General features: G+C 40.3%; 1 protein-coding gene and 1 non-coding gene across 2 annotated transcripts in view; one reads left to right on the forward strand and one right to left on the reverse strand.

Moving 5' to 3' along the window:
- LOC121428611 (cingulin-like) overlaps positions 1-10511 on the forward strand; it is a 79804-nt gene extending 69293 nt beyond the window's left edge. The window contains exons 10-12 of the mRNA XM_041625371.1: positions 8901-9062; positions 9461-9939; positions 10162-10511. Of these exons, the coding sequence (XP_041481305.1) occupies positions 8901-9062; positions 9461-9939; positions 10162-10227 (707 nt within the window). The 3' untranslated portion in view covers positions 10228-10511. The remainder of the gene's footprint in view (positions 1-8900; positions 9063-9460; positions 9940-10161) is intronic.
- On the reverse strand, positions 4737-4809 carry TRNAL-UAA. Its single transcript has one exon. It is a non-coding gene; the product is annotated as a tRNA-Leu (tRNA).
- Positions 10512-27634: the final 17123 nt, after the last annotated feature.

The raw sequence follows: 27634 nt of genomic DNA on the forward strand, positions 1-27634 counted from the left end.
CTTACTCCTTCGCTTGTTTCTTCAAGCGAGGACATCAACACTCTCAGCCAGTTTCCGTCCCTAACTTGATAGGACAGGGCCGTTGCTACCTCATTCGATTCCGTTGGGAATGTAACTGTTGAGGTATCATATCTGGCGATGTCTGTTCGTTTAGAGCATCTCTTGATTGTCGTTTACACGTAAGATCATGACAGAGACTTTTTCGCCAGCTCCCTCTGGTGTACGCTTGCTGCTGCTAGGGATTCCCCCGCCCAGCGGACATCCATCGCAGCCTAGCCTTACGGGCTCTCTCGGCGATGGTGGCTTGAGCCAAGCCACCTTTTCCACCGCGGGCGCTGCACCCTCAGGCGGGTGCTTCAATCAGTACGGGAGAAAGGGGATCCTGAGTTCTCTCTCGATCACTCGGTCTATCACACTTTGTCGTGATGTGTACCGCGCTGTTTCTCTGACACGCCCGGTTGAGCTGTTTTGACCAGACTGCTCTTTTCTACATAGGCAGCAGGTCCGCGACATTTCTTATTAACAGGATGGCACTCAGTCGCTTCTCGACTCTTGACTGCCTTACGAGTGGTTTTTTCTTAAACCCTACTCTCCGTCGTTCCTGGTCCCCTTCGGACCGCTAGTAACGTTCTGCCTCAGCTCTCTATCAGAATTCTGCAGATGTTCTGCCCTCACGCATTTGAGACAGATATCGAATTCTGGGCGCTTTCTCCCACGCGGAGGCTTCTGAGATATCTCGCCTTCTCAGATTGTTCGATTGATCACTTACTGAGCCTTAAAAGCTTCAGTTTTCCGATCACGATTCTTGTTGAAATTTTCAACAAATTCCGAATCTTACGATCTAGTCAGCTAGTGATGTTGTTCTCCTGACACTAGGCCGAGGGCCCATGATACTTAGTATCATTCTTCTTGGGCTCTTTCTTGGAATCGTCGTTCACGACTTCTTGAGGTCCGCCTATTGACGCTCCTCTTTCCTTCACTCCTTGCTCTTAAGGACTTCTTCACATGAGGCTTTATTGCCTCCCCTATCCTTAAGGCAACGGCCTTCGTGTCTTCATCTCCCTATTTTTACGCACTTCTTAGTCTAGACATGCCTCCCTTCACGTTGAATCCGTGTTGGTCTAGCAAATCAAATGGGTATATCCCAGTTATTGATGTAAATTATGAAAATACTTACCATGATTTTCTTATTTACGAGATAACTGGATATACCCATTTGAACCCTCCCTCCTACCCCTCGCCTTGTGTGACAACATGTCTTGCCCGCAGGCTCATGAGAGGAAATGGACGCCAAATTGCGCGATGATCTTGGGATAGTGCGTTGGTAGGGAGATGCAGCGCGCGCGCAGGAAAAGTTGTGTACTCTATACTCGGCACGCAGGTTCATTGTAATGAATTAGCAAATCAAATGGGTATATCCAGATATCTCGTAAATAAGAAAATCATGGTAAGTATTTTCATAACTAATCATCATTCTTAGAAACATTGACATCCAGGAAGTGGATTTTCTCTCTTGAGCTTTCAATGGTAAATTGAATGTTTGGGTTGTGGACATTGAAAGCATTGTGAAACGATGCCAGATCGTCCTCGGTATGGGGCCAAATCATAAAGATGTCGTTGATGTATCTGATGTACAATGACGGTTTGAGACTACATTTGGAGAAAAAAATCCTCTTCAAGGACAGCCATGTACAAGTTAGCGTACTCTGGTGCCATCTTTGTCCCCATTGCTGTACCTTTGCACTGAAGGTAATACTTCTCATTTAACTCAAAGTAGTTGTGTTTCAGAATGAAATCCACCATGGAGGACAAGTCCTCAATTTCCTGATCGGGAGTACCCTGTTTTTGAAGAAATGAACGAAGGGCTTCTACACCCTGGTCGTGGGGGATGTTGGTATAGAGGCTCTTAACATCCATGGTTACAAGTATGGAGTCTGATGTGATGGGAGCAGACTTGATCTTGTTAAAAAAATCTGTCGTATTTTTTCACATAGCTTTTAATATTAGGTAGAAATGCCTGAAGTTTTTCGTCGACATACTTAGACATAGGCTCTGTTAGAGAATCTACGCTTGAGACAATGGGTCTACCAGGGGGAATGGTCTTAGTCTCCCTACATTTCTCGACTATTTTTTGTACATCAGACTCGTCGCTTCCACAGATATTCTTAACCAACTGAGGTAATTTGTGAATTTGGGGTAACAAGTAAAATTTACTCAACCTAGGGTTATCGGGCACTAGGGTACTACTAGAGCCACTAACAGTTTTGAGATTCTCCACACATTGTAGGGCTTGTTGTTGGTACTCCTGTGTGGGGTCTTCTGTCAAAGGAGAATAGAATGCCTCGTCAGTGATCTGCCGTTGGACCTCGGAGATGTAATCGTCAGCATCCTGGATTATATATATATAAATATATATATTCATATACAGTATATATATTTAGATATTCATATATTTGTGTATTTATGTTTATATATTTATTTATAGATATATATATATATATATATATATATACACAACAAAAAAAGTAAGTCCCCCTTGAACAAACATCAATAACTTCCGAACCAATTCGAATTATTGATATATTTTTACATGAGCATGTAGGTAATTTTATAGGCTACCCTCTGAGTAAATGTTATGTACGTATTTTACGTCATGCTTCAGTGAGCACCGTCAGAAGGCAAAAATGTCACTTTTCAAAAGTCACAAGCCAAATATCATGACTTTGATTCCATTTTACTGGAACTAATTCCACATTCTCATCATGAAAAATAGTCAGAAGGCTTGTAAAAGGTACTTTCTAAAGTACGATACAACTTTTTTGCTAAATTTCATGGTTGAATAAACACAAGTCCAAATTTGCAATAATTGGATTTTTTACACATTTATATCACTAAGAATGAAAGAATATGATGACAGTTATTTTTGGGAAGAGTATCTTCAACAATATTCATCGTTTCACGGTTCAATGAACATTTGTTAAAAACAAAAAATACGATTTTCAAATATCATAGACAAGTATTGTTTCATTTTGGTAACTGAACATGATCTTTTCTCAACTTTTTCGTTATGTTCACGACCATTTAACATGCTTCAATGATTCAAAGGCGTTTAATTAAACATTCACGCTTGAATGAACATGTGGAATGTGATGCTCTCTTTTTTACGTTATTGGAAAAAATGCAATTCGTAACTATGGATATCTGTTAAAAACCTCCTTGCATAGTTCATTTGATTTGATTTTTATGAAAATCTCGATGTTTAATGCATCAGTGAGCACATAATATTCGAAAATTATGCAAATGAGAAGAAAGTTCAAAGCCTTGGCCCCACTCTGTGCCGTGTTGAATGGTCATTTTAGTGTGCGCGCCTTTTGGATAGTGTTACTCTGAAGCCATGTGCGAAGTTTCATGAAAAAACTGTTGGCAGAAGTAGCAAAAACCGTCCATGAAACAAACCCTCATTTCATATTTGTGAAAATTTTGACTTCTTCTCTCATAGACTTGTGTACATTATGAGTGCATATGTTTACGAATAAGTAAGCCCTCATTCAATATGGTGGAACTTTTTTTCAAGGCTGTCTTTAGCAATGTCATTTGGCGGGAATGTTTATTAGCCTATGGGCAGAATTCTGTGCAAAAATGAAATCGATATGTTTATTCATGGATGAGTGAGCACGCATCAAAGTGGGAAAATTGGTATTTTCAATGTCACAGACTCATTTTAAAGGGTCATAAAGTGCATATTGAGGGCAAATTCGGTTTCATTTTTTTTTTGTTTTATCATCCATCATTTCTATCACGACACACTTTTCGAACTTAAAACATTTTCATGGTTGAGCGAGCACATTCGAAAACTTAGGGATGAATACTCTTTATACGGCATAAATGTATTCTTTTCGTAACAATTTTTCTTGACCAGTTTAAAGTATGGGCAAATTAGTGGTGGACCCAGAATTTTAAAATGGGGGAGGGGCCTATAATCGGGGGAGCCACCAACATTTTCAAATTTTAACATGTTATATAGCAAGTTGTAAAGGATACTACCATAACCCCCTATGATGATACGTCACAATACAGGGGCCACAGAACGGTTTTCAAAGTGGGGGGGGAGGTGGGGGTAGCTGAGCCAAAAGTGGGAGGGTGGGGGCCGACCATGCAAAAATTCACAATCGTATGGTCATTTTTACATTTTTGTACATGCTTTTTAAAAAAAGTGGGGGGGGGCTGAACCCCCTCCCCCCGCTTCCGTGGCCCCTGCAATACAATGTGCTCACTCAACCATGAACATACGATATCAAAATTGTGTGTGGAGTGGTTAAATGATGGATAGTAAACCATTATAACACCATAAAATGCACCTAAAAAACAACTTTTGTCCAACATTGTATTTGCACAATCTGAAACACGACTCTTGTGACTTTCAAAAATGGTCATTTTTAATTCAATCTTTGATTATTCATGCATGACCCTACCGATCAATTTCATATTTCCCCAGGAGTTGCTTAATGAGTGTAGAAATCCACCTACGAAATATCATATCTCAAAATAATTCCGTTCGAAAGTTACAGCAATTTGATTTAGGGGGGACTTACTTTTTTTGTTGTGTATATATATACTAAGTATATATATATATATAGTGTAATGAAAATTGATGAAGAGAACAATGGTAGGCGTAGCTTAAATCAAGGTTCCCCAGAGCTATCTACCCTTTGGAAAAATTGGTGATGCTGAAAAAATGTCTCTGCCAGGAATCGAACCTGGGCCCCCAAGCTATTAACGCCGGTGCCTTAACCACTAGACCACAGAGACGGGTTAGTGGCTAGGCGAGCTTGATCCAATTGACCGTCAGATAGACAGATTTTCGAGACCATACCAATTATAATTTCCTTTGTCGGGTGAAGTTGGGTTTTGAACAATGACAAGCCGCCATGCCTCAGCTGGATCAAAGCTATTGCTTTGATACAAAGCCAGTGCTTTGATACAGTACACGTATGGGAGAAAGTATGCAAATGTGTGTGAAGCTATACATGTACAACAGCTTTGGCAACTCATTTATTTTAAATATTGTGTAAAGAAAATTGATGAAGAGAACAATGGTAGGCGTAGCTTTAATCAAGGTTCCCCAGAGCTATCTACCCTTTGGAAAAATTGGTAATGCCGAAAAAATGTCTCTGCCGGGAATATATATATATATACACAACAAAAAAAGTAAGTCCCCCCTAAATCAAATTAATGTAACTTTTGAACAGAATTATTTTGAGATATGATATTTCGTAGGTGTTTTTTACACTCATTAGGCAACTCCTGGGGAAATAGGAGATTGATCAGTTGAGTCATGCATGAGAAATCAAAGATTGAATTAAAATTGACCATTTTTGAAAGTCACAAGAGTCGTGTTTCAGATTGTGCAAATACAATGTTGGACAAAAGTTGTTTTTTAGATGGATTTTATGGTGTTATACTGGTTTACTATCCATCATTTAGCCACTCCACACACAATTTTGATATCGAATGTTCATGGTTGAGTGAGCACATTGTGGAAGCGGGGGAGGGGGTTTAGTCCCCCCCCCCTACTTTTTTCAAAAAGCATGTACAAAAATGTAAAAATGACCATACGATTGTGATTTGTTGCATGGTCAGCCCCCACCCTCCCTCTTTTGGCTTAGCTCCCCCCCCCATTTTAAAAACTGTTCCGTGGCCCCTGTATTGTGATGTATCATCATAGGGGGTTATGGTAGTAACATTTACAACTTGCTAGATCATGTTAAAATTTGAAAATGTTGGTGCCTCCCCAGATTATAGGCCCCTCCCCCATTTTAGAATTCTGGGTCCACCACTAATATGCCCATTAATTAAACTGATCATGAGAAATTGTTATGAAAAAAATACATTTAGGCCATATAAAGAGTATTCATTCCTAAGTTTTCAAATGTGCTCGCTCAAACATGAAAATGTTTTTAGTTCGGAAATTGTGTGGTGATAGAAATGATGGATGATAAAACAAAAACATTTGAAAACGAATTTGCCCTCAATATTCTCTTTATTGCCCTTTAAAATGAGTCTGTGACATTGAAAATACCAATTTTCCCACTTTGATGCGTGCTCACTCATCCATGAATAAACATCGATTTCATTTTTGCACAGAATTCTGCCCTTAGGTTGATAAACATTACTGCCAAATGACATTGCTAAAGACAGCCTTGAAAAAAAGTTCCCCCATATTGAATGAGAGGTTACTTATTAAACATATGCACCCATAATGTACACAAGTCTATGAGAAAAGAAGTCAAAATTTTAACAAATATGAAATGAGGGTTTATTTCATGGATGGTTTTTGCTACTTCTGCCAACAGTTATATGAAACTTCGCACATTGCTTCAGAGTAACACTATCCAAAATAACCATTCAACACGGCACAGAGTGGGGCCAAGGCTTTGAACTTTCTTCTCATTTGCATAATTTTCTAATGTGTGCTCACTGATGCATTAAACATCGGGATTTTCATAACAATCAAATTAAATGAACTATGCAAGGAGGTTTTCAACAGATATCCATAGTTACGAATTGCATTTTTTCCAATAACATAAAAAAAGAGAGCATCATATTTCACATGTTCATTCAAGCGTGAATGTTTAATTAAACACCTTTGAATCATTGAAGCATGTTAAATTTTCGTGAACATAACGAAAAAGTTGAGAAAAGATCATTTTCAGTTACCAAAATGAAACAATACTTGCCTATGATATTTGAAAATCGTATTTTATGTTTGTATTAAATGTTCATTGAACCGTTAAACGATGAATATTGTTGAAGATACTCTTCCCAAAAATAACTGTCATCATATTCTTTCAATACTGATATAAATGTGTAAAAAATCCAATTATTGCAAATTTGGACTTGTGTTTATTCAACCGTGAAATTTAGCCGAAAAAGTTGTATCGTACTTTAGAAAGTACCTTTTACAAGCTTTCTGACTATTTTTCATGATAAGAATGTGAAATTAGTTCCAGTAAAATGGAATCAAAGTCATGATTTTTGGCTTGTGACTTTTGAAAAGTGACATGTTTGCCTTCTGACAGTGCTCACTGAAGCATGACGCAAAAGAAGTCCACAACATTTATTCAGAGGGTAGCTTATAAAATTATGAAATTACCTGCATGCTCATGTAAAAATATACTAAAAACTTGCATTGGTTGGGAAATTATTGATGTTTGTTTAAGGGGGGACTTACTTTTTTTGATGTATATATATATATATATATATATACAATATTATATAACATTATATAACATTATATATATATAAACATTAGAAAGCTACTAGTAAGCAGCGAACTGCCCAAGCCTTCGCCCCCAAAAGGCAACAAAAGATGTGGCAAGCCACAATGCCAAGTGTGCACTCACTTAACTACTGACAGCACAGTAAAAATTTCTCAGTCCCTTACTGTCCACCCCCCTAACCACACACGTGACGCACAGAATGTCTTATATGGCATAATGTGTACCAAATGCCCGGGAGTCTCTTACATTGGTGAAACTAGCACCAAATTTCGCACTAGATTCAATAACCACAAAAGCTCCATCACCAAAAACAAAAAGGACTTTCCTGTGGCCGACCACTTCAACCTCCCTAATCACTCTGTCAAAGATATCAAAGTCTGCATCTTTGGCGGAGGATACAGATCGGCAGAGGAACGGAAATGGGCTGAGCTGAGACATATTGTCAAAAGCCGTACGTTTGAAAGCGGCCTCAACAAAGATCTGTCTTGGCTCAACCCATTCACATTCTATAGATAACCATTATCTTTCTCCTCTTTGCCTTAATTTCCTTAATTCAATTTTCATGTTTATTATGATCTCTCTATGCAATGTGCAGCGTGCGCGATCTCAGCTAGACACTCTTATTATTACGAAATCTCTTCATTGTTACAAAACTTAAATCATATTCTTTTATTATTACGTGTATTAACGTAACTTACGTCATTAATGATATTTTACCCAAAAGCGGGCAATATACATTAATAACAGCATTTTGCGCACCTAGCAGCAGTTACCCTAGTCCCGCTGAGATCACGCACGCTTTAATAAAAACAACTGTCATCCAAACTTGTCACAATTCACGAATCTTCCCTGAAGAAGGTAGAGGTCTACCGAAAATTTGGAGAGTGAATAAAAGAACTTAATTGTTGGCATTACAAAAACTGCATTACTCGTGAATTTGTTTCGCATTCCTGATATATATATATATATATATATATATATAATAAATGTAACCAGGTATCTACTCCTTAACATGACTACCATGTCTTGTACCAAATACTTAGGCGAAAGAAATGACAAGACGATTGGACGTAGCTGATACAATTTAATCCGAGCTTTCGGCCTTAGGCCTTCTTCATGGGTTCTATGTTAACAAAAACGAACAAAACATATCAGTAGTATAAAGGGAGCAACATGTAGACATATAGGCTTGTACATGTACAGGTATAATAATGATATAACAACATATGTACATGTAACAACAATGTCGTATGTAATATATGCACACATACACATATATATACATACAGTATACACATATATACATATACATACACATATACATATACACACATACATATGGAGATTAATCCACTGGGCCACAACACTCCGCACATATCTTTGAAGAGGTTCATCTGTTGGGTGTGATGAGATGAGGTATTACTCTTATGCCACAATTTTCTTATTGTTAACCGTTTTACCTGTTTTGGAAATGAAAAAAAAAAAATTGTGGAAAACAGAAGTTCGGGGGTTTGATATAGCAAAAATCATCAGATATATGAATAAATCTATTCTTTGAATTATTCCAAAGAAAGAAGATGTGATTAATTTTCCATTAATTTTGTTGAACTTATTTTCCAGCTCCCCAGATGGCGACTGATTTGGAGAATTTATTAGGAGAGATAGCTGGTTTGAGACAAGCCTTGTATGGGCAGCAGCACCACTTGAAAAACAGAGGACCCACAAGAGATGCATCGTTACCTCTCATTAACTCCTCAGTAGATCCGGCATTCAGTAATACAGGTATAGTCACTTCTTATCAAATGGCTCTCAGACAAAAATGTTAATACATTATATGATGCATTATTTCATAATCAATTTTCTCTTGTTTTTAGAGTTAATTCCACTCTTTATTTGATCATGTATTTGTAATCTGCCTGTGAATTTACTTTGTAGGAATGACTTACATTCACCAGTGATGTATTTTGCAGAATCATACTACATGTGAAGTGAACATATACATGTATGGAAATGTCTGTTTTGTTTATTGTTTACCATGCAAATCATGTTTACCATGCAGAAAAGTTTATCAAAAATCTTATACATAGTTGGAACAAAGAGGAAACAAATTTGAAATGCATCAAATTAGTCTTTAACTTGATGTACAACTGTGAAGAACTCTTGACCTTTTTCTTCTTCAGGTTACAATGGAAACTTGTCTGTTATGCCTCAAAGTAATCTACAGCTACCACCAACAGCAAACATGAATTACATGCCCCAGCCTCTGCCTTACACTCGTCAACAGTCTGTACTGCCACCAACACAGATTCAGGGTACCCCAGGACCCATATTTCAACCGTCCGTTTCATTTGCACCTTTGGACCAAAGTCAGGTGCCAACCATGCAACCACATATGCAAGGCAGTGCTCCAGTACAGCATACCATAGTACCAGCCACACTGTCTGGTGTATCATCTCAAAGTAATACTATACACATGGAAGGTGTTGCTGGTGAACAAACAATATTTCAACCACAAGTGCAGCGTGCTCATGCTTCTCAAGGGGAACATCCAGGGAGAATGCTAGGCAGTACCTTGTATAACGGCAGAAAGGGCAAGTTGAGACACGTTGAAGGACAAGTGGAAGGATTATTTTGCAATGTTCCAGAGCACCATGATTTAGTAAGGCACACATTCATGACTTACAACTTATTGTTTGCAGATTAAAGGCGTAGGCTAACATTGATTTGACTTTGAAAAATCTCGGCTGTAAAGTCCTACTTTTCACATGTGTATGTGATATATTATAAAAGTGATGATGAAGGTGATAATTGAACTACATTAGATGATCATGTACATTTGAAATATCATTCAATTTACATGTATCTTTTTTTTAACCAACAGGAGGATGAGATCAACAAACTTCACAAGCAACTCGACAACCTGAAGAGATTTACTTCAAAGGTATGATGGTAAAAGGGTGGTTAATGCAACTGTGTATGTACATTAGTAAAACTGATGGTAATGATAGATAATTTCAATATACTACTGATACTATACCTACTTTTTCTAATATAACTGCTACTACAACAATTACTACTATGACTACTTCTACTACTACTTCTACTACTATTTTTACTACTTCTTTTTTATACGCCCGTCTTGACGGGTTGTATTATGGTATCATGCTCGGTATCGGTCCGTTAACTTTTCCTTGTAAACGCAATAACTTCAGTTTAACTTAACCTACATGTAGGCTCATATAATTTGGTATGTATAATACTAGCATGGATCCAAGGAAGCCTATTGATTTTTAGGTCAAAAGGTGAAAGGTCAAGTTCACAGTGACCTATTTTCATTGTACCCTTCTGCAGTCTTTGTAAACACAATAACTTCAGTTGAACTTAACCTAGGATCATATAATTTGGTATGTATAATACTAGCATGGATCCGAAGAAGCCTGTTGATTTTAAGGTCAAAGGTTAAGGTCACTGTAAAATATTTTCATTGTACACTTCTGCAATCCTTGTAAACACGATAACTTCAGGGCCCTGTTGCATAAAAGTTTATGTATTGATTTATGTCATATAGCATAAATCATGACATAAATCCGTTGCATAAAGCTTTATGTCTTAAATCACGACATAAAATCATGACATAAATCCATTTGAATGACATAAATTTATGTCGTGATTAAAATCAAGACATAAACGGCGGCTTTGCGCAATAAGTGACTTATGGCTAATTTCACAATTATTTTCTATAATTATGCCCTCTGTAATTTGATGATATTTTTGGTTTTACCTGGACTTTCGAAATAATTTTTGTGTCATTGGATAGCGTATGATGTATTCTTTCAATATTTGAAAAACTAACAATCATAAATATTTCCCTTATTTTTGTAAGCAAAAACTAGGCCTAAGCATAATAGTTAATGTGTTTGCTTCGTTGAGGAGAGGACATTTTCCTTAGAATGATGACATAATTTATATCAACGCCACATATTTTTCAAGCACCACCACTACCTCCCAAAATAATGATAATAACTCTGACTTTCAGTCTAGAATCGCCCCTTTTGTGCTTAATTCAAATGTGATTAAACAAGAAATTTGGTACACACATTGGGTGATTTCAAGTCTGGTGTTGGCGTTGGTATTGGAATTTGAATTGCTTCCCTTAGCTTTAAAATATATTCTGTGTGTCAGAAATCATGTTGCCTGGTAACGGCATATTATATGACATAAAATTGGTAAAAACTTTCAATTTTAATTTATACTAGATCAATTTTCAACCGATTCTCATGAAATTTGGTTCACATATTGAGTTTGACGTAAAGATTTGAGAGACACATATTTTTTGTGTGTCGGAAATCATGTTCCCATGGTTATCACATACTATTTGCCCCAAATTAGGTAAAAATATATTGGTTCCTGCTTCTTGGTTAGTTTTCAACCAATTCTCATGAAATTTGGCTCACACATTGGTCTCGAGGTAAAAATGTAAATGACATATTTTTTAATGTGTCAGAATCATGTTGCCATGGTAACAATATATAATATGTCAAAAATTAGGCAAAATCTTTCTGTTCAAACTACTTCATCAGTTATGCTCATGACTTGCTCGTGGAGGTCTTGGGTAAAGATGGGCAAGACATATTTTTTTCATAGTTGGAATCTGTTGCCATTGTAACGGCTAAGGGCAAGGGTATTTATCACCTTCATTGATAGTTCTAGTTTAATTTTCCTTCCCCGCAAGAAAGTGCATATAGGACGTGCCTTGTCTATTTCATCATCCTTTTTAATATCGCCTTTTCTTTGTTAATTTTCTTTATTCAGGTACATAGCCTAGAGGAAATACGAATTATAATTTAAAAGAGGAAAGAAAAGGGAAATATCAAAAGGTCATCAAAATTGATAATTTATAGGTCATCCAATTCTTTTCAAAAATCTCAGATGCAACTTCCCGCTTGCATTATTCATCTAGTTTTTAGTTAATAGTCTTGTTGGAGAAAGAAAGGTAGCATTATCATGAAAAATTCGGTCTGACAAAAAAAAGGAAAAGAAAAAAAGTGAAATATGATATATTCTATTTCATATCATATCAACATCAATCACAAAATTAAATTTTGTATTCAAAAGTCAAAATGTTTGCTCGCTCGCAGTTTTTATAAATTTTGTCCTTTATGCCATGTCTGCCCCATAACAATTTAGATTTACTACACTGCGCTATACTTACCTATACCATCTCATCAAATTGCTATTTGTTACCCTGACTCGAATAGCCACCGATAAAAAACTCCCCGAAAGAGGCTAACTGCAATCAGGTAGCCTGGGAAACCCGTCACGGGACGAGACACATAAAACCCCCTCGCCACATATAAGCCTCCTCTTTCGTTACCGCGACGTCGTTGAGTACACTCGAAACGTTTAGCCACCGCGCAATTTTTTTTAATGAATCACAATGTCTGAAGAAATTATTGACATAAACATTATTAATTCTCAAGCCTCCCCCAACCCAAAAGATCTCAATATAGGGGAGATCAACTCGGTCAAGACAAAGCCAAGGGCCATTATCTCGGTCAAGACAAAGCCGAGAAATAATAACAGCAAGATGATAAGGCGGCCAAGATAAAGCCGAAGAATAAGAAGTCTAACACTTATAACCCGGCCAAGACAACGCCGGCTAATGACACTACACAATCAGACACCCAGCCCGTTAGCTTAGGCGGGAGGTAGACAAGGGTACGGATAAATCGGAAGAGGCTGTTTACACTCCTTCCGATCGGGGTAGCTCCTTATCAAAGAGTAGGGCGGGCAAGGAGAAGCCTCGCGATGACCACTCGTGCTCTAATGACAATCAGGCTTGAATTAACGACCCACTACAACCCCTATATTTTATAAGAAGATTCGACTGACCCGGGATTGTGACCGGTCAGTCCATTCATTGCCAGACCCCGCCGAGACGGGTCATTATCATCCGTTATCTATAGTACAGTCCACCAGGTTGGTGTATCATCGTACTTGTAGAATTGTGCAGGAGTTTATACAGTGCTGTGGAATTAAGATCTATTCTACGTACATGCTGTTTATAATAATAATAATAATAAAAAGGAATTATTAACAATTGTAGCAGTTGGATCTTGGAAGCCTTGCAGGCTATCCTCCCCCATCGGGCGCTGCAATCGACCCATCCCGACCCCGAGCCGCCCGAGACAATGGGCTAATGAAAACTCGACTCATTCTAGACCATAATGTTCTAGACGTAGAGAGAGGCCTAGATCGCCTCATACAGATCGCGGAGTTGGGGCTAATGATAACTCGCCTCGTACTAGCTGTAGATAAAAGGAGTTTTCTATCGTGGGATAATCTGATTCGGAATTCGTTTACCACCGACCCAATTCATCAGAAGAGATTGGGGGCGATTTCCCCCCATCAAATTCTTATAGCAGCTCCTTGCATTCCCTGAAAGCTGCCCAGCAAATGGGATTCGATCGAAGTGAATCACCATTAGGGGTACGAGAGAGTTCTGGCTTACTCAAACGCGATACTCCGACTAGTGGGAACAGGCATTCTAAATACTGCCCTCATCTTCGGGCCGAAAACAGTATACCAGTAGCGAGTAATGAGCTGAGCGAGAGAAGTCAATCTTCCGCCTGAACTCGTCCGTCTGCGATCAAGATGGACGCTCCGTATTTAGATCCTGCTTTCGGGACGTCCGCTCCTAGATAAGCAACACTCTCGGCTTATACCCATCAGTAAAGAAGTCTCGAACTATTATCGGTTTGCCGCTCAAGACCTTGAGGATTTTTTGTGCATCCCTTCGGCCCCGGACGTTGCTTTCCGTGTCGGGGATGCGGGAGCGAGGAAGACTAGATCGGGCCGTAACCCTCTCCGCGGCACTGGTTACCACTCAGCCGACTATAGTATCAGCTTGCAGTGTTGCAGCGCTGGACGTGGCCGCCCGGAGCGGTATGATTTTCGCGATGTACTAGGGGTATCTGATATCCGCTCGTAGTGAGGCTGAGCGGCTTGGACCGAGTTTCTACCAATGACAAGAACTTATTGCTAGACTCTGAGTCACAAAAATCGCTGATTTCCAGTATGAGCAAGTAGCAATCAACTCTGCTATGCACAAGGGCAAGGAGGGCTAAAGACTAGATGCTCTCAAGATGATTGAGAAAGGGGCAGCTACTGAGCTGGACTTCTCATTCTCAATAAGCTTCCTTGCGAAGGTAAGGACTTGTTTCATGGACACTTTCAAGAAGTATTGGTCAAGTCTTTTTCAGCCAGCACCACAGCTGGCAAGACTTTTTATAAGCTCTCCTCGAGTAGACCTAGTCCGCCAGGCCCAGACCAGAGACCTCCATACGCTAGCTCTAGCTCCATACCCCAGACCTATAATGAACATAAGGGGTCATCCCCCTCTTCCCTCGCTCTGGTAGCGACGCCGTGAATGAAAGAGGCCGCTGGGAAAGTCATAGGAATCCTTGTGGTGGGGGACGGGGCCGCCAGACGTTCTTTCAATGCACCAAATTCAGGGCCCCCACTCATAACCGGGACTTATGACAATCTAACACTAGCCCTTCCCCACCTTCCCAGTAGGGAGAAGACTATTTCTTTGCTTTTGCATTTCATTATTTGAAATCTGTTCCAAGTCCACAGCAATATGTGATATGTGATAAAAAAAACAAAAAAAACTTTTTCATATCAGAAGAACATAGAAAGGAGGAAATAGTGGTGATGGATGAGGTTGTCAAAATCATACCAGGCAAATCATACAGGCATAATGGTAAAACTTGCTAAACTTGGGTTACTTACAAAGTTGCATTCACTTGTATAGAATGTAGACCTAGTAATATTCTTGATAATTTTGTGGCATCATGAGGTATATATCTACACTATTTTTGGCTTATAAAGCAATGACAGAAGTAACTTGTAGATGTGGTTTATGGAGTGGTCTTTGGATGCTCAGACAGTCTTGAGATCTCAAACCAAGGCCTGAGGGTGGTGAACCCTTAAGAATTGCTACTATTGTCCATCAGTTTCTACCACACTTGCCACAATGATATCAGCTTCTCCTTGGAAATGTTTATGATATAAATCTACTGTGTGTTCCAATGATAAAGACTCCCCATACAATCCCAGAGTTCTCAATCAGGGATTGTGATTAAGATAATATTTTATTGTTCGTAATAGAAATCTGAGTTTAGAAATATTCCAAAATTCTTTTTACCCAATTTATCGTGAGCCCGGCAGCCACTGTGCAGCTCCAGACCGATGAGGCTCTATACTCTATATGTTGAACGCCGAACAGGGTGGTAGCAAATACCCCCCCCCCCCCCCACACCTGTTTGTGAGAAGTACATTCTTCCAACTAACTGGTTCTGAAAGTGTACAAGGGGTGGTCAATTTTTTTTTCCTACATCAAATTGAAGGCCAATATGGTATCTCATATATATTTTGCCTGCAACTTTCTTTAGGAATTGGTTAATGATAATAATGCAGTTCTTGTTTAGCACATATCACATTGTGTCCAAAGACCTGGATATTATTACCCTGGGTTTTCGAGGAATAAAGTCCTGCCAGGTACCCATTCATCTCTCTTGGATTGAGTGCTGCGCAATGTGGATAAAAAAAAAAAAAAAACATTTGCTGAAGGAAATTATGCCATGACTGGGATACGAGCCCACGACCCTCTGTTACAAAGTTGGAAGACTAATCCACAGGGCCACAACGCTCCACATCATCTGTACGATATTCATTACTCTGCAAATGTCATTGGTTTGATCATGAAGCCCTCGATGTTTGGATCTAGAAGTCCTTTGTATGATATCAAAAAGTCGCTATGGACCTTGCAGCAATCCAACAACTATCAAAAGGGTTGAGCAAGTGCTGTGTAAAGAGGTTTCCATCCAAAATAACTATTTGAAAAGGATAGGAAAGACAATTCTAGATTTGTTGGGGATTCCACCAGAAAGGTTATATCTTATGATATGACAGGTTTGTTCTCAAACCAGATCCCTGTCTTACAAAGAGTTATGATCGATCCAATCAATCGTCCAATTAATCGTAACTATATTGAAATCCATCAGTGTCATAAATTTTTTTCTACAGGAAATTTGCATAATGTCATTTGTAAACAAGAGAAGCTCACTGAAATTTTTAGAAAACAATGAATGCATGAATATACATCATAATTAGAACACTCATGATTCTAGACTCCAGAGATACTTCGGATGGCGTGGCAGTTTACAAATTGATCCAATTTCTGCCTCTTTAAGTCAGATAGCAGATTTATTTCCTTTATTATTTGAAGAAGGTTTATCAGTCTCTTTTATAAGGGGTTACAGGTCGGCCATAGCAGCCATTCATTCAGGCTTCTATAATAGGGAAACTACCTCAATTCAGCTGTCCTTACCAGGCTAACAAGATCCTTCTTAACAGATTCCTCCCAGCCGAAGACTCTTCCCCAATTGGAACCTGCCAAGAGTCCTTCTGTGCCCTAGCCAATCCCCTTTAAACCCATATATAATTGCTCCCTTCTTGATCTTTCCATGAAGACAGCCTTCTTGTTGACTATAGCTTCAGGTCAAAGACATAGTTTGCTTCATGCACTCACGGTGAGACCGGGTCATATTCGTTGGGAGATGGACAGAGTCCGCTTGATCCCTAGACCTGATTTCCTAGCTAAGAAAAAGAAACACCTAAATCCTGTGATGTTGTTCTTCCAGCCATTAGGGGGATATCGTGGCTGAATGGATAACGCACTTGAATAGCGTCCTTGGAGTCCCAGGTTCAAGTCCTGGGGTGAACAATGTGATTTTACAATCTCTCGTCAGTTTTCCGAAGATAGGTTATGTTGTCCCGTACGTGCCTTAAAGTGGTACATTGATTAAAGTGCATTCGCACTTCCCACCAACTGTTCATTAGTTCAATAGAACCTCACAGCCCTGTTAATCCATTTACAATTTCTCTATGGTTAGTGCAGGGGATCAGGTCAGATGGAGAAAATGCCATTTTATCAGGATCCTTTAGAGCCCACGATTCACGGGGCATAGCAGCATCTTGGGCGCTTTTTCAGGGTACCTCTTTGGAGGAGGTCCTCCAGGCTTCCTATTGGACCTATTCAATACCTTTGTATCTTATTACTTATTTGATGTAATAGCCAAGACACAGGTTTTGCCTTGGCGGTTCATGTCTTGTCCTAATATTTCCTAGGCTATTTCCAGTTGATATATTTCATTAACGTGGTTGATGATTCTTATCCCTTTATTCCAAGAGTAGCTTCTCCAGTTGGGAGACTACTCCATTTTATAGTAAATCAGTTTCTTTATCATTGTTTTGCTAACTTATCTGGAAAGGGTCTCGTTTCTGCCCCTCCTCCAGTTTTTCCGTGCTATTCTAGCAATTTGATGAGATGGTATAGGTAAGTATAGCGCAGTGTAGTAAATCAGAATGCTCAGTAGTGAGCATATTATTTACTAACAAGCTATACTTACCTATAGCTCCCCACCCGTCCTCCCCAGCAGACCTCGCCCCTCTTTGGCAACGAAAGAGGAGGCTTATATGTGGCGAGGGGGTTTTATGGGTCTCGTCCCGTGACGGGTGTCCCAGGCTACCTGATTGCAGTTAGCCTCTTTCGGGGAGTTTTTTACCGGTGGCTATTCAAGTCAGGGTAACGAATAGCAATTTGATGAGATGGTGTAGGTAAGTATAGCTTGTTAGTAAATAATATGCTCACTACTGAGCATTCTGATTTCTAAAGTCTTAAATGGAAAGAAAACTCCTTCACAGAGAACAATATTTGTGTCAGTCATCCCCAAACCATGAACACCGATTGACAACCATGCATATATCCCTGTAATCAATGATTATTTTTTCTTTATAATTTCAATTTTGTATTATATATGCATGTCATGGAACCACCTTGCCAGTGCAGTTGGGGCGAGGGTTACAAATGTGGAAGCACAATGGGGGAATTTCCTCAAGAAAATATTTGACAGAAAAAAACAAATAAACAAGCCTAAATAAAAAAAACAGGGTTTAATCCTTGCCAAAAACTGGCGATCAGAGATGGGGGGTCCACTTAAAAATATGCTTACTTATTGCCCAAATTCCAAGAGGAGTGCACATGAGGGGCCACTACTCATCACAGCTTTCCATACCTCTGTCACCAATCATTTATATCTATTCATTTTGAGCACCTGGCCATTTTTCTTTCTCTCTCTCATCAAATGTAACCCCCCCCAAAAAAAAAAAAATGCGTTATCCTTTTATCGCTTTCATTATCTCCCTCCCTCCGAGATTAGGCAACTATCATTCACAAAATTTATCTTAACAACTCTATATACATCTCTCTATCTCTGTTAATGACTCCTTCACATTTATACTTTTTCATTTCCCTTCTCCCATTCTGTTATGTACTCCTCATTAATCTACAGTAATTGGTAATTAAGGCACATAAATAAGCACACGTCTGATACCATTGGTATATGATTCCAAAGCAAGTTTACTCCGCATTGCGCCTGCGCAGCTACAATTGTGAGTCATGGCATGACATCATGAATGACATCATTATCAATATATAACATCTCCCCCCCCTTAGGTTAAACATACCTTTTCAACATCCCAATTCAATTTGCAACTCAAAACTGTACCAGTAACTATTCAACTGGTTATGGTTATGAAACTATATATTGAAATGTAACAATTTCTTTCAGTTCCCATATTCGAATTTTACCTTTAAGAAACTTTTGATAATTATCAAACAATATTAAATGATATACGTCAGTCAGGAACTGAAGTTAGAATCAAAACAAACAAATTCAATGATACTTTTTGTTTCACTGAACTAGACAATTAAATCAGGAATTTTGACAAGGTCCAAAAATATGTGATTTTATAATCCAAGACAAGATCTTATTAAAATTATTGTTGCGTCCAAAATTACGAAAATCCATAATAGTTTGGTTTTCTACGCTCTCGTCTAGGATAATGCTTTATACCGTCATCGTGTTCGACTTCAGGATTGTCTTCACGATCCGCGCGAATGTCTATCTGATCTTCGTTGACATCGTGATCATCATTATCGTCATCACGGATGATAACGTCATCTTCGTGTGTCGGGCCGGTGTCGTCGTTCAAGGTCGATGAAGTCGAGATTCGACTCCGTAATTGGTCAACATGACGTTTCCATTTCAGCGTCGAGTTATTGGCACTGACATTTACGACATAGGATACCGGACCGTTACGTTCGACTACTTTTCCGGGTAGCCATTGGTTACCTCGCCCGTAATTTCTCACAAGGACTTCTTCTCCTATCTTAAATTCGCAAAGGCAGAACAGAAGATATGCGAGTACGCAACTTTCGGTTCATGAGCAATTCTGCCGGTGACTGATTTGTGGTAGCTTGTGGAGTTGTACGGTAACTCAACAAGAACCTTGCTAATCTCGTCTGAAGGGGTCCACTCATTTTTCTGAGTGCTCCTTTCACAGTTTGCACTGCTCTTTAGTAGCTGGGTGATATGGTGCACCTCGATGTGATTGATTGCGTTCATTTTCATGAACATAGCGAATTCCTCACTCGTGAAACAAGGCCCATTATCCGAAACCAGCGTTTGAGGAAGACCTTGTGCCGAAAAGACTTCTCTCAATTTGTCTATTGTCGCTTCGCTAGTCGATTTATTCGTAATGTGAACATCTATCCACTTTGAATATGCATCTACTGTTACTAGTAACATTTTCCCTTCTACTGGACCTGCGTAATCGACATGAATTCGCGACCATGGTTTACTTGGATATTCCCATTGATGTGGTGGAGCTTTCGACGGTTGTCACTGGTGTGATTGACATTTTAGCAAGATTTAACTTTACGCTCCAAGTCTTTGTCAATCTGTGGCCACCATACACAACTTCTCGCCTTTGCCTTCATACGCACTATCCCCGGATGTGCATCGTGCAATTCTTCCATCATTGCTTCTCGACATTTCGGAGGAAGCACCGCGCGAGCTCCCCACAATATTACTCCCTCATGAACACTAAAATCTTTCTATTCAAATACGGACCGAATGCCTTATCTTGTAATTCATCTGCGGTAGGCCATCCTTGTAAGATGAAGTTACGGACCTGCGACAAGATCGGATCTTTGTCGGTAAGAGAACGGACGCGCGAGGGCGTTATCGGTGTCTTATCTAATGTATCCATGAGAAGTATGATATCCCCCGGGATCGGAGGATCCGGAATGGTTGATTCTAGCGGTAATCTACTGAGTGCATCAGCATTTGAATTTCTCTCTCCCGCTTTATACTTTATTTCATATTCGTATGCCGCAAGTGTAATCGCCCACCGTTTGACGCGTGGAGAAGCCATCTGTGGAATGGCTTTCTTCTCGCCAAGGAGACCAAGTAGCGGCTTATGATCCGTAATTATTTCGAATTTACGGCCATACAGATAATGGTGAAACCGTTTTACACCAAATCGCAAGACCTTCCTTGTCTAATTGCGAATATCTGCGTTCTGCAACATTCAGTGTTCGCAACGCGAACCCGATGGGTTTTTCGGTCCCATCCGAAAATCTATGTGCGAGTACGGCTCCGATACCATACGGACTAGCGTCACAAGCTAGTATAAGTTGCTCTTCCGGAATGTAGTGAGCTAACACTCTAGTTGAATTAAGCAACTGTTTGGCTCTCCCGAAAGCCTGTTTTTGCTCTTTACCCCATTGCCATCTTGCGTCTTTCCTCAACAACCGATGAAGAGGTTCTAGATTCGATGCGAGGTCGGGTAGAAATTTACCATAGTAATTTAGTAAGTCTTGGAACGAGCGGAGTTCCTTTACGCTCTTCGGTTCGGGCGCATTTGTAATGGCTTGCACCTTGTCCCCCCGTGGGACGAAGACCCTTTTCAGTGATTGTGTGTCCGAGGTAATCAACCTCGTCCTTGAGAAACACACATTTCTCTTTCTTTAATCTTAGTCCAGCTTTCAGAAGAACATCCAGGACTACTCTCAGGTTCTTCATGTGTGCATCTATTGACTCTCCTGTGATGAGAAGATCATCTAGGTAGACAGCCACACCTTGTATACCGGCAAGCAATGACTCCATCGTCCGCTGAAACACAGAAGGCGCAGTTGAAACTCCAAAAGGCAGTCTCTTATATCTAAATAACCCTCGATGTGTGTTGATAGTGACAAACTCCCTGGATTTCTCAGACAGGACTAGCTGTTGGTAGGCATGAGAAAGATCCAGTTTTGTGAATTTCTTTCCATTTGCAAGCCTTGCAAATAGTTCTTCAACTCTCGGGATCGGATAGGTATCCGATCGAGCTGCTGTGTTAATTGTGGTTTTATAATCCCCACAAATGCAAATGGATCCATCTCCTTTGACAACTGGGACCACTGGAGCCCTCCAGTTTAAATATTGAACTGGTTCAATTATATCATCTGCTAGAAGGCGATCCAGCTCTTGATCCAGACGACTTCGAAGCAAAAATGGAACTGGACGGGCCTTCAAAAACTTAGGTGATGCATCGGGGTCAATATCCAGATCTACTTCTACACCTTTCAACTTTCCAAGTTCTCGTGTGAACAGTCCCGCGTAGTCTGAACACAATCTGTCTACTGCGTCATTGACCCTGACCAAGTTTATCTCCCTCCAGTCCAACTTTATTTCGTGCAGCCAATCTCGTCCCATGAGATTCGGCCCTCTGCCTCTCGCATCTATCAAAGGCAAGCGTTCCTCCGTGCTGCCCTTGGATACGGCGACTTCACATTCTCCGATAATTTCGACCAAGTGCTCGGTGTATGTACGAAGCCGCGTTTTTTGGTTCGCTCAGCTTAGGCCTCTCTTTGTCACTCCACTGAGAGAGCCACGTTTTCGTCGAGTGTGAATACAGCCCGTAGCTTCGTTTTCATCCTCCTCTCTTGTTTCGATTTGCAGAGTGCGAGATTTATTGGAGGCGGTCCGTTTCCCTTGCTGCTGGAAAACTTTTCTCTGGTCCTTCCTCTCTCCTTTCGCTCTGCATACCACGGCAAAATATCCCTTTTTCCCGCAGTGGAAACACTCTCCGTCTTTTGCTGGACAAGCCTCTCCTTGATGCTGTCCCTTTCCGCAGCGACCGCATGAGGAATGTTTCTTGGAAACGGCGTTGTGACGACTTACGATGACGAACACCATGAGCGATTTTGTTCACCATCTCGCCTTTGTTCTTATCTCTGAGATCGGCTGTATTTTTATCAGCTAATTCCATAGCTAATGCAATATCTTTAGCTTTTTCAAATATTAGAGTTGGTTCAGCCAATAATCTCCTTTGTATTCTATCATCCACCACTCCGCACACAATGCTATCTCTCAACATCTCCTCTAAAATAGTATCAAACTTACATTCATTAGCCAATCGTCGCAGTTCAGCAATGTAAGTTGACAGCGATTCATCTGGTCTCCTCGACCTGCTGTTAAACTTGAATCGTTGGACGATCACCGATGGCTTTGGATCTCGATGATCAGTCATTAATTTCACAAGTTCCTTGAACTCAACTTCACCTGGTTTCCTTGGTGCCGCCAAACTTGACATTAACTTGTAGGTTGAGGCTCCACAAACACTTAGTAAAATGGATCTTTTCCTCCCCTCATCAATGATGCTATTGGCGTCGAAGTAGTGTCCCATACGCTCAATATACTCGGACCAACTCCCTTCGTCTTCCCGAAATTCACCAATTGTTCAAAAAGTAGCCATCCTCAGGTACTCGAACTTTACCAAAGTGAAGAACAAACACAAAAGTTAATCCTCGTCGCCAGATTTGTTGTTATGTACTCCTAATTAATCTACAGTAATTGGTAATTAAGGCACATAAATAAGCACACGTCTGATACCATTGGTATATGATTCCAAAGCAAGTTTATTCCGCATTGCGCCTGCGCAGCTACAATTGTGAGTCATGGCATGACATCATGAATGACATCATTATCAATATATAACATCCTAATTCACCTCGCCCCTGCTTTCTCATTATTACTTTTATAGTGTAATCTTATCATCTCTACATAGACCTATCTCATTTTCATTTCTCGCCCTCAATCAATTACTTTCAAAATTAACAATTCATGGGACAATATTTAGAGTTCATACAAACAATCCTACAATTTTCTACAAATATTGATTACTATTTTTAGTAGGGAAACAAGTGTGTCCTGAGAGGCAAATCATATTTTGACCACCCCCCCCCCCCCCCCCCCCCCGATTCAATAAAAGCACTAAATAGATGAAGCAAAAAGAATGACATTTTATGTAAATTTATTACTTTTAAAATAAATACACACTAAAATTTGTGAAACAATGTTATCTTGTCACCTGTCCTATGACTTTATAAACATGATTAAAAGTGAAAATTGGATTTAAATAAAAATGTATTTTTCATATCATTTATATATTATTCATAAATATTTCTCTTAAAAGAGATGAAGATTTCTGTAATATCATGAAGAGGAACTCAGTGTTGTAATTTATTCTTCTCCTTTTCTCCTATTCCATCCCTCTTCTTTTTCTTCTTCTCTTCCTCCTTCTTGGTTGCCTTCTTTTCTACTTATTGTTCATTTGTATTATTATGACCTATCATCATTAACATTATAATAATTTTATGATAATCATAAAATATATCCACTATGTCAATATAATGATTATCATCTTTGAAAAAATGAAAATGAGTACTTTTGTTCAAAGTTTTAAAGCGTTTTTAGGATACTTGAGTGTGAACAGTAATATAGTTCCCTTGCCAGGTGCTACCAGGTCCATGACTTCACCTCTTCAACAGTCTTGACTCTTGAACAGTCTGAAATAAGAAGAATCAGTGAAAACAACTTTAGCAACTCAACTTGATAAATGCAGAGTGTTCACATACATTTACATGTATGATGTATCTCTAAAAGATTATGAAAGAGCCTTTTGAGAATGCAATCACAGGCATAATTGAAAAAAATATAGAATGTTCAATAAAAATTAGGTAAATAGCTTCCGAATATTATTTTTTATATCCTTATGATTTACTATCAATAACTGGGATATACTCATTTGATTTGCTAGTTCATTACGATTAACTTGCATGCCGAATAAAAGTACACAATTTTTCCTGTGCGCGCGCAGCATCTCCCTACGCACGCACTATCCCAAGATCATCACGCAAATAGGCGTCCATTTCCTCTTTTACTTTCGCCTGCCGCCGTGATCAGATGTAGCTAAGTACACTCCCACTTTGCCCCTTTTAAAGTGTCCGTTGTTGACATATTTATCTATATTTTTACTACCTATTTCAATCCTTTGCCCTTAGGCTTCTGATTGATTTCATTTTTATGTACTCTGCATGGAGCTTTCGTGTTATTTATTCACGTATTTCTTTAATTAAATTGTGTGAGGTCCGAACAGTCAGTTTCGTTTTCACACAGACGGGTTGCTCCGCTTCCTTATCCCATAGCTCCGCGCTCTGCTGCGTGCCGCGGGCATTAATGCGACGCTTCACTTTTCTTTTTAGTTCCTTACAATTCTTTTAATTCTTAACTTGCTCCTTTGCCTCCTCTTGAATTGAATTAATTTTATTTCCCTTTCCACAGCCTAGGCTTTGCTGGACAGGTAGGAGCGTCGCCCTTTATTTGTTCTCAAACTTGTTTTCAACTTGTTGTTGTTCTTGTTTTGAGTTGGTTGATTGTTCTCTTATGTTTCAATCAATCTTTTATTCTTAATTGATTAATTGATCAATTGTTAATTAACCTTTTGGTTAATTGTTTAATTATTAATTAATTTTAATAATTATTTTGTATTGAAATGAAAAAAAAAATTTGGGGACATTTTGTCTTAAAATTTTTTTTTTTTCTCTTTAAATTTCGGGAAGCCCTCCTGATCTTTGTTAGCGTCTTTGTTTTCACTAATTAGTTTCTGGCTTCCAGTTTAAAGGAAGTGAGTCCTTACTACTTCCTCTCAGATCAGCTTAGGGCATCTTTTTTGCCGCCTATTACTTGTTTCTTTTTTCAACCTTTGTCAAAAGAACAAAAAAAAATCCTTGTTTTTTTTTTCTTAGCTGATCCTGCTCTTCGTCTTGGACTTAGACGTTTTCTGTTTTTAATTAATTAACGTCATGTCGAGCCCTGCCCGCTCGTGTAATTAATTTAAAAAAAAAAAAAAAATCTTAACTTTGTTCTCTTAACTCATGTTTAAGAAGGTGATCCTGTTATTTACCTGACTTATTAATTTTATTAATAATTTCTGGAAGGGATCTTGTTTTGTCACCTTTCTTGCCCACCCACCCCTCCACCCCCTCTCTGTTTTTGCCCCTACTTGTTCTTTCCAGGTTAAGAACTTACCAGGTAGATGAGCTCTTCGACTCATCTCTTGATGACTCCAACCTGCCGCTGGGAGAGAACCAGACATGGTATTGTCCCTGTGATCAGTGGCGGTGAGTATGAGGGCAAGAGAGCAAGACCCTATGCATTGGGCTCTTTATAGGGTGGACCCGTGGTTTGCGTCCACGTGCCCTGGAAAAAGAAGGGTGGAACCGTGGAGTCGCGTCCACATGCCAAAGAGGGTGGAACCGCGTCCACGTGCCCGAGCGTTTCAGTGTGGAACCGTGGCGCGGTGGCCACGTGCCTGAAAGGTGATAGCCAAGGCTCCCTCAACTGGACCTGAACCTATTTGGAGAGTGTTGTACTAGTATAGAAAACCTCACTCCTCCAGGGCTGCTTGACTCACCGGCTATCGGGTCCGACAAGTCCGGGTTAAGAGCGTGGGACTCTTTCCCTGGCACAGACTAGGCTCGATGCTTTGTCAGTCTCCGTCAGGGAGCATTAGCAAAGGGCTACCAGCCCCTAGTCGCTAGAGACACATGAGCTCGACCCCGTCAATCTCAAGATTAACTGATCAGGGTGGAACCGTGGAATCGCGTCCACGTGCCCTTTAAGGTGGAACCATGAAATTGCGTTCATGTACCAGAACGGCTTGTTCAGATCGGGTGACTTTTCTCATGCGAGATATCATCGCCAGCTCACGCAGCTGCAAGGGAAATCCCTGCTAATACACAAGTGCTATCGACATACGGGCGTCGCCCTCCATTATGTCACCAGACTCCTGATAATTGTACCCTCTTCTGCCCCCCCCCCCCCCGGCGGGGGCCGCACAGAAGAGGAAGAAGAAGAAGAAATTCTAGGTCGCTAATCCCGCTTTGCGGGCAGACCTTTCATTCTGATTCTTGTGCCGATGGCCAGGCGTCGTAACTTCATGTTACAACAGAACGCCCTGGAGTATCACGGATCTGTATCCTCATGCTCCCTGTCAGCTAAAACCGCCGTGTCGAGCACTTGGCAGGTCAAGCAGACATTCGCCATCTCGCACCGCGGAGAATCACTGGCAATATCATGATTCGCCGGCTCACGCACCTGCAAGGGAAATCCCCGGTAATACACAGGTGTTATCGACATACGGGCGTCGCCCTCCATTATGTCACCAGACTCCCGATTATTATGGGTCAGGCGTCGCAACTCTCATGTTGCTTCACACACCCATGAGCAGTGCGGGTAATTCCCCCACACTTCATATCAGCTTCAGCCGCCTTGCTAAGCACTGTGCGGTTCAAGCAGTCACCTGTCCTCTCACACCGGGCATTTATTGAAACGCTGTTCACCTACACGGTGACCCCCGTTTCTATGCAGGTGCTTCCTTCATACGGCTTTCAAGCATCAACATGTCGGCAAGCTCTCGGTGACCGACGGCTGGACGTTGCATCCGTACAGGTTGCATCTATATACGTCCCCGAGCATTACGGGTTCTTACCCTCATGTTCTCCGTCATTATAAGACCCCCGCGGTCTTATTGCCGGTGTCGGGTATTGAGATTTCTCCCGCCAACCCGCACTCCGGGGAGCCATCGGCAAGTTTACCTGCATGGGTATCCCGCATTAATATGCAAGTATTCCCGATTTCGCCCTCTTCGTCAAGTTTCACGTACGACGATGGCTCTTTCAGAGGTAACTCTCTCCATTCTACCCCCTAAGCGGGCCTGTAGATTGGAGGTAAGAATTTCTTACATACCGCATGCCGTCCTTCTTCTCTCAAGAGAATGTTTGGCTGCTTTTGAGAGGGCTACCTATCACGCCCGCGGACCGTCCGCCCAGGCGACGGGACCGTCAGCTTTTGGCCTGAACCTCACTTTCTATTCGAACGTAAGGGTGCCCTGTCTTTACTTTTAACTCCTACTCTTCTCCTGTGCTTAGTTATCGCTATGCCTTCACCACCCGGTGCATTATGGTTATTTTAACCTATTTGTCTCGTATTTGGGCGGCTCGTACGAGCCCTGCCCAAGCTGCCATCATCAGTCGTCCCCCCGGACACCGCCGGCAGCAC

This window comes from Lytechinus variegatus, chromosome 15, assembly GCF_018143015.1.
Source record: "Lytechinus variegatus isolate NC3 chromosome 15, Lvar_3.0, whole genome shotgun sequence".
NCBI lineage: Eukaryota > Metazoa > Echinodermata > Echinoidea > Temnopleuroida > Toxopneustidae > Lytechinus > Lytechinus variegatus.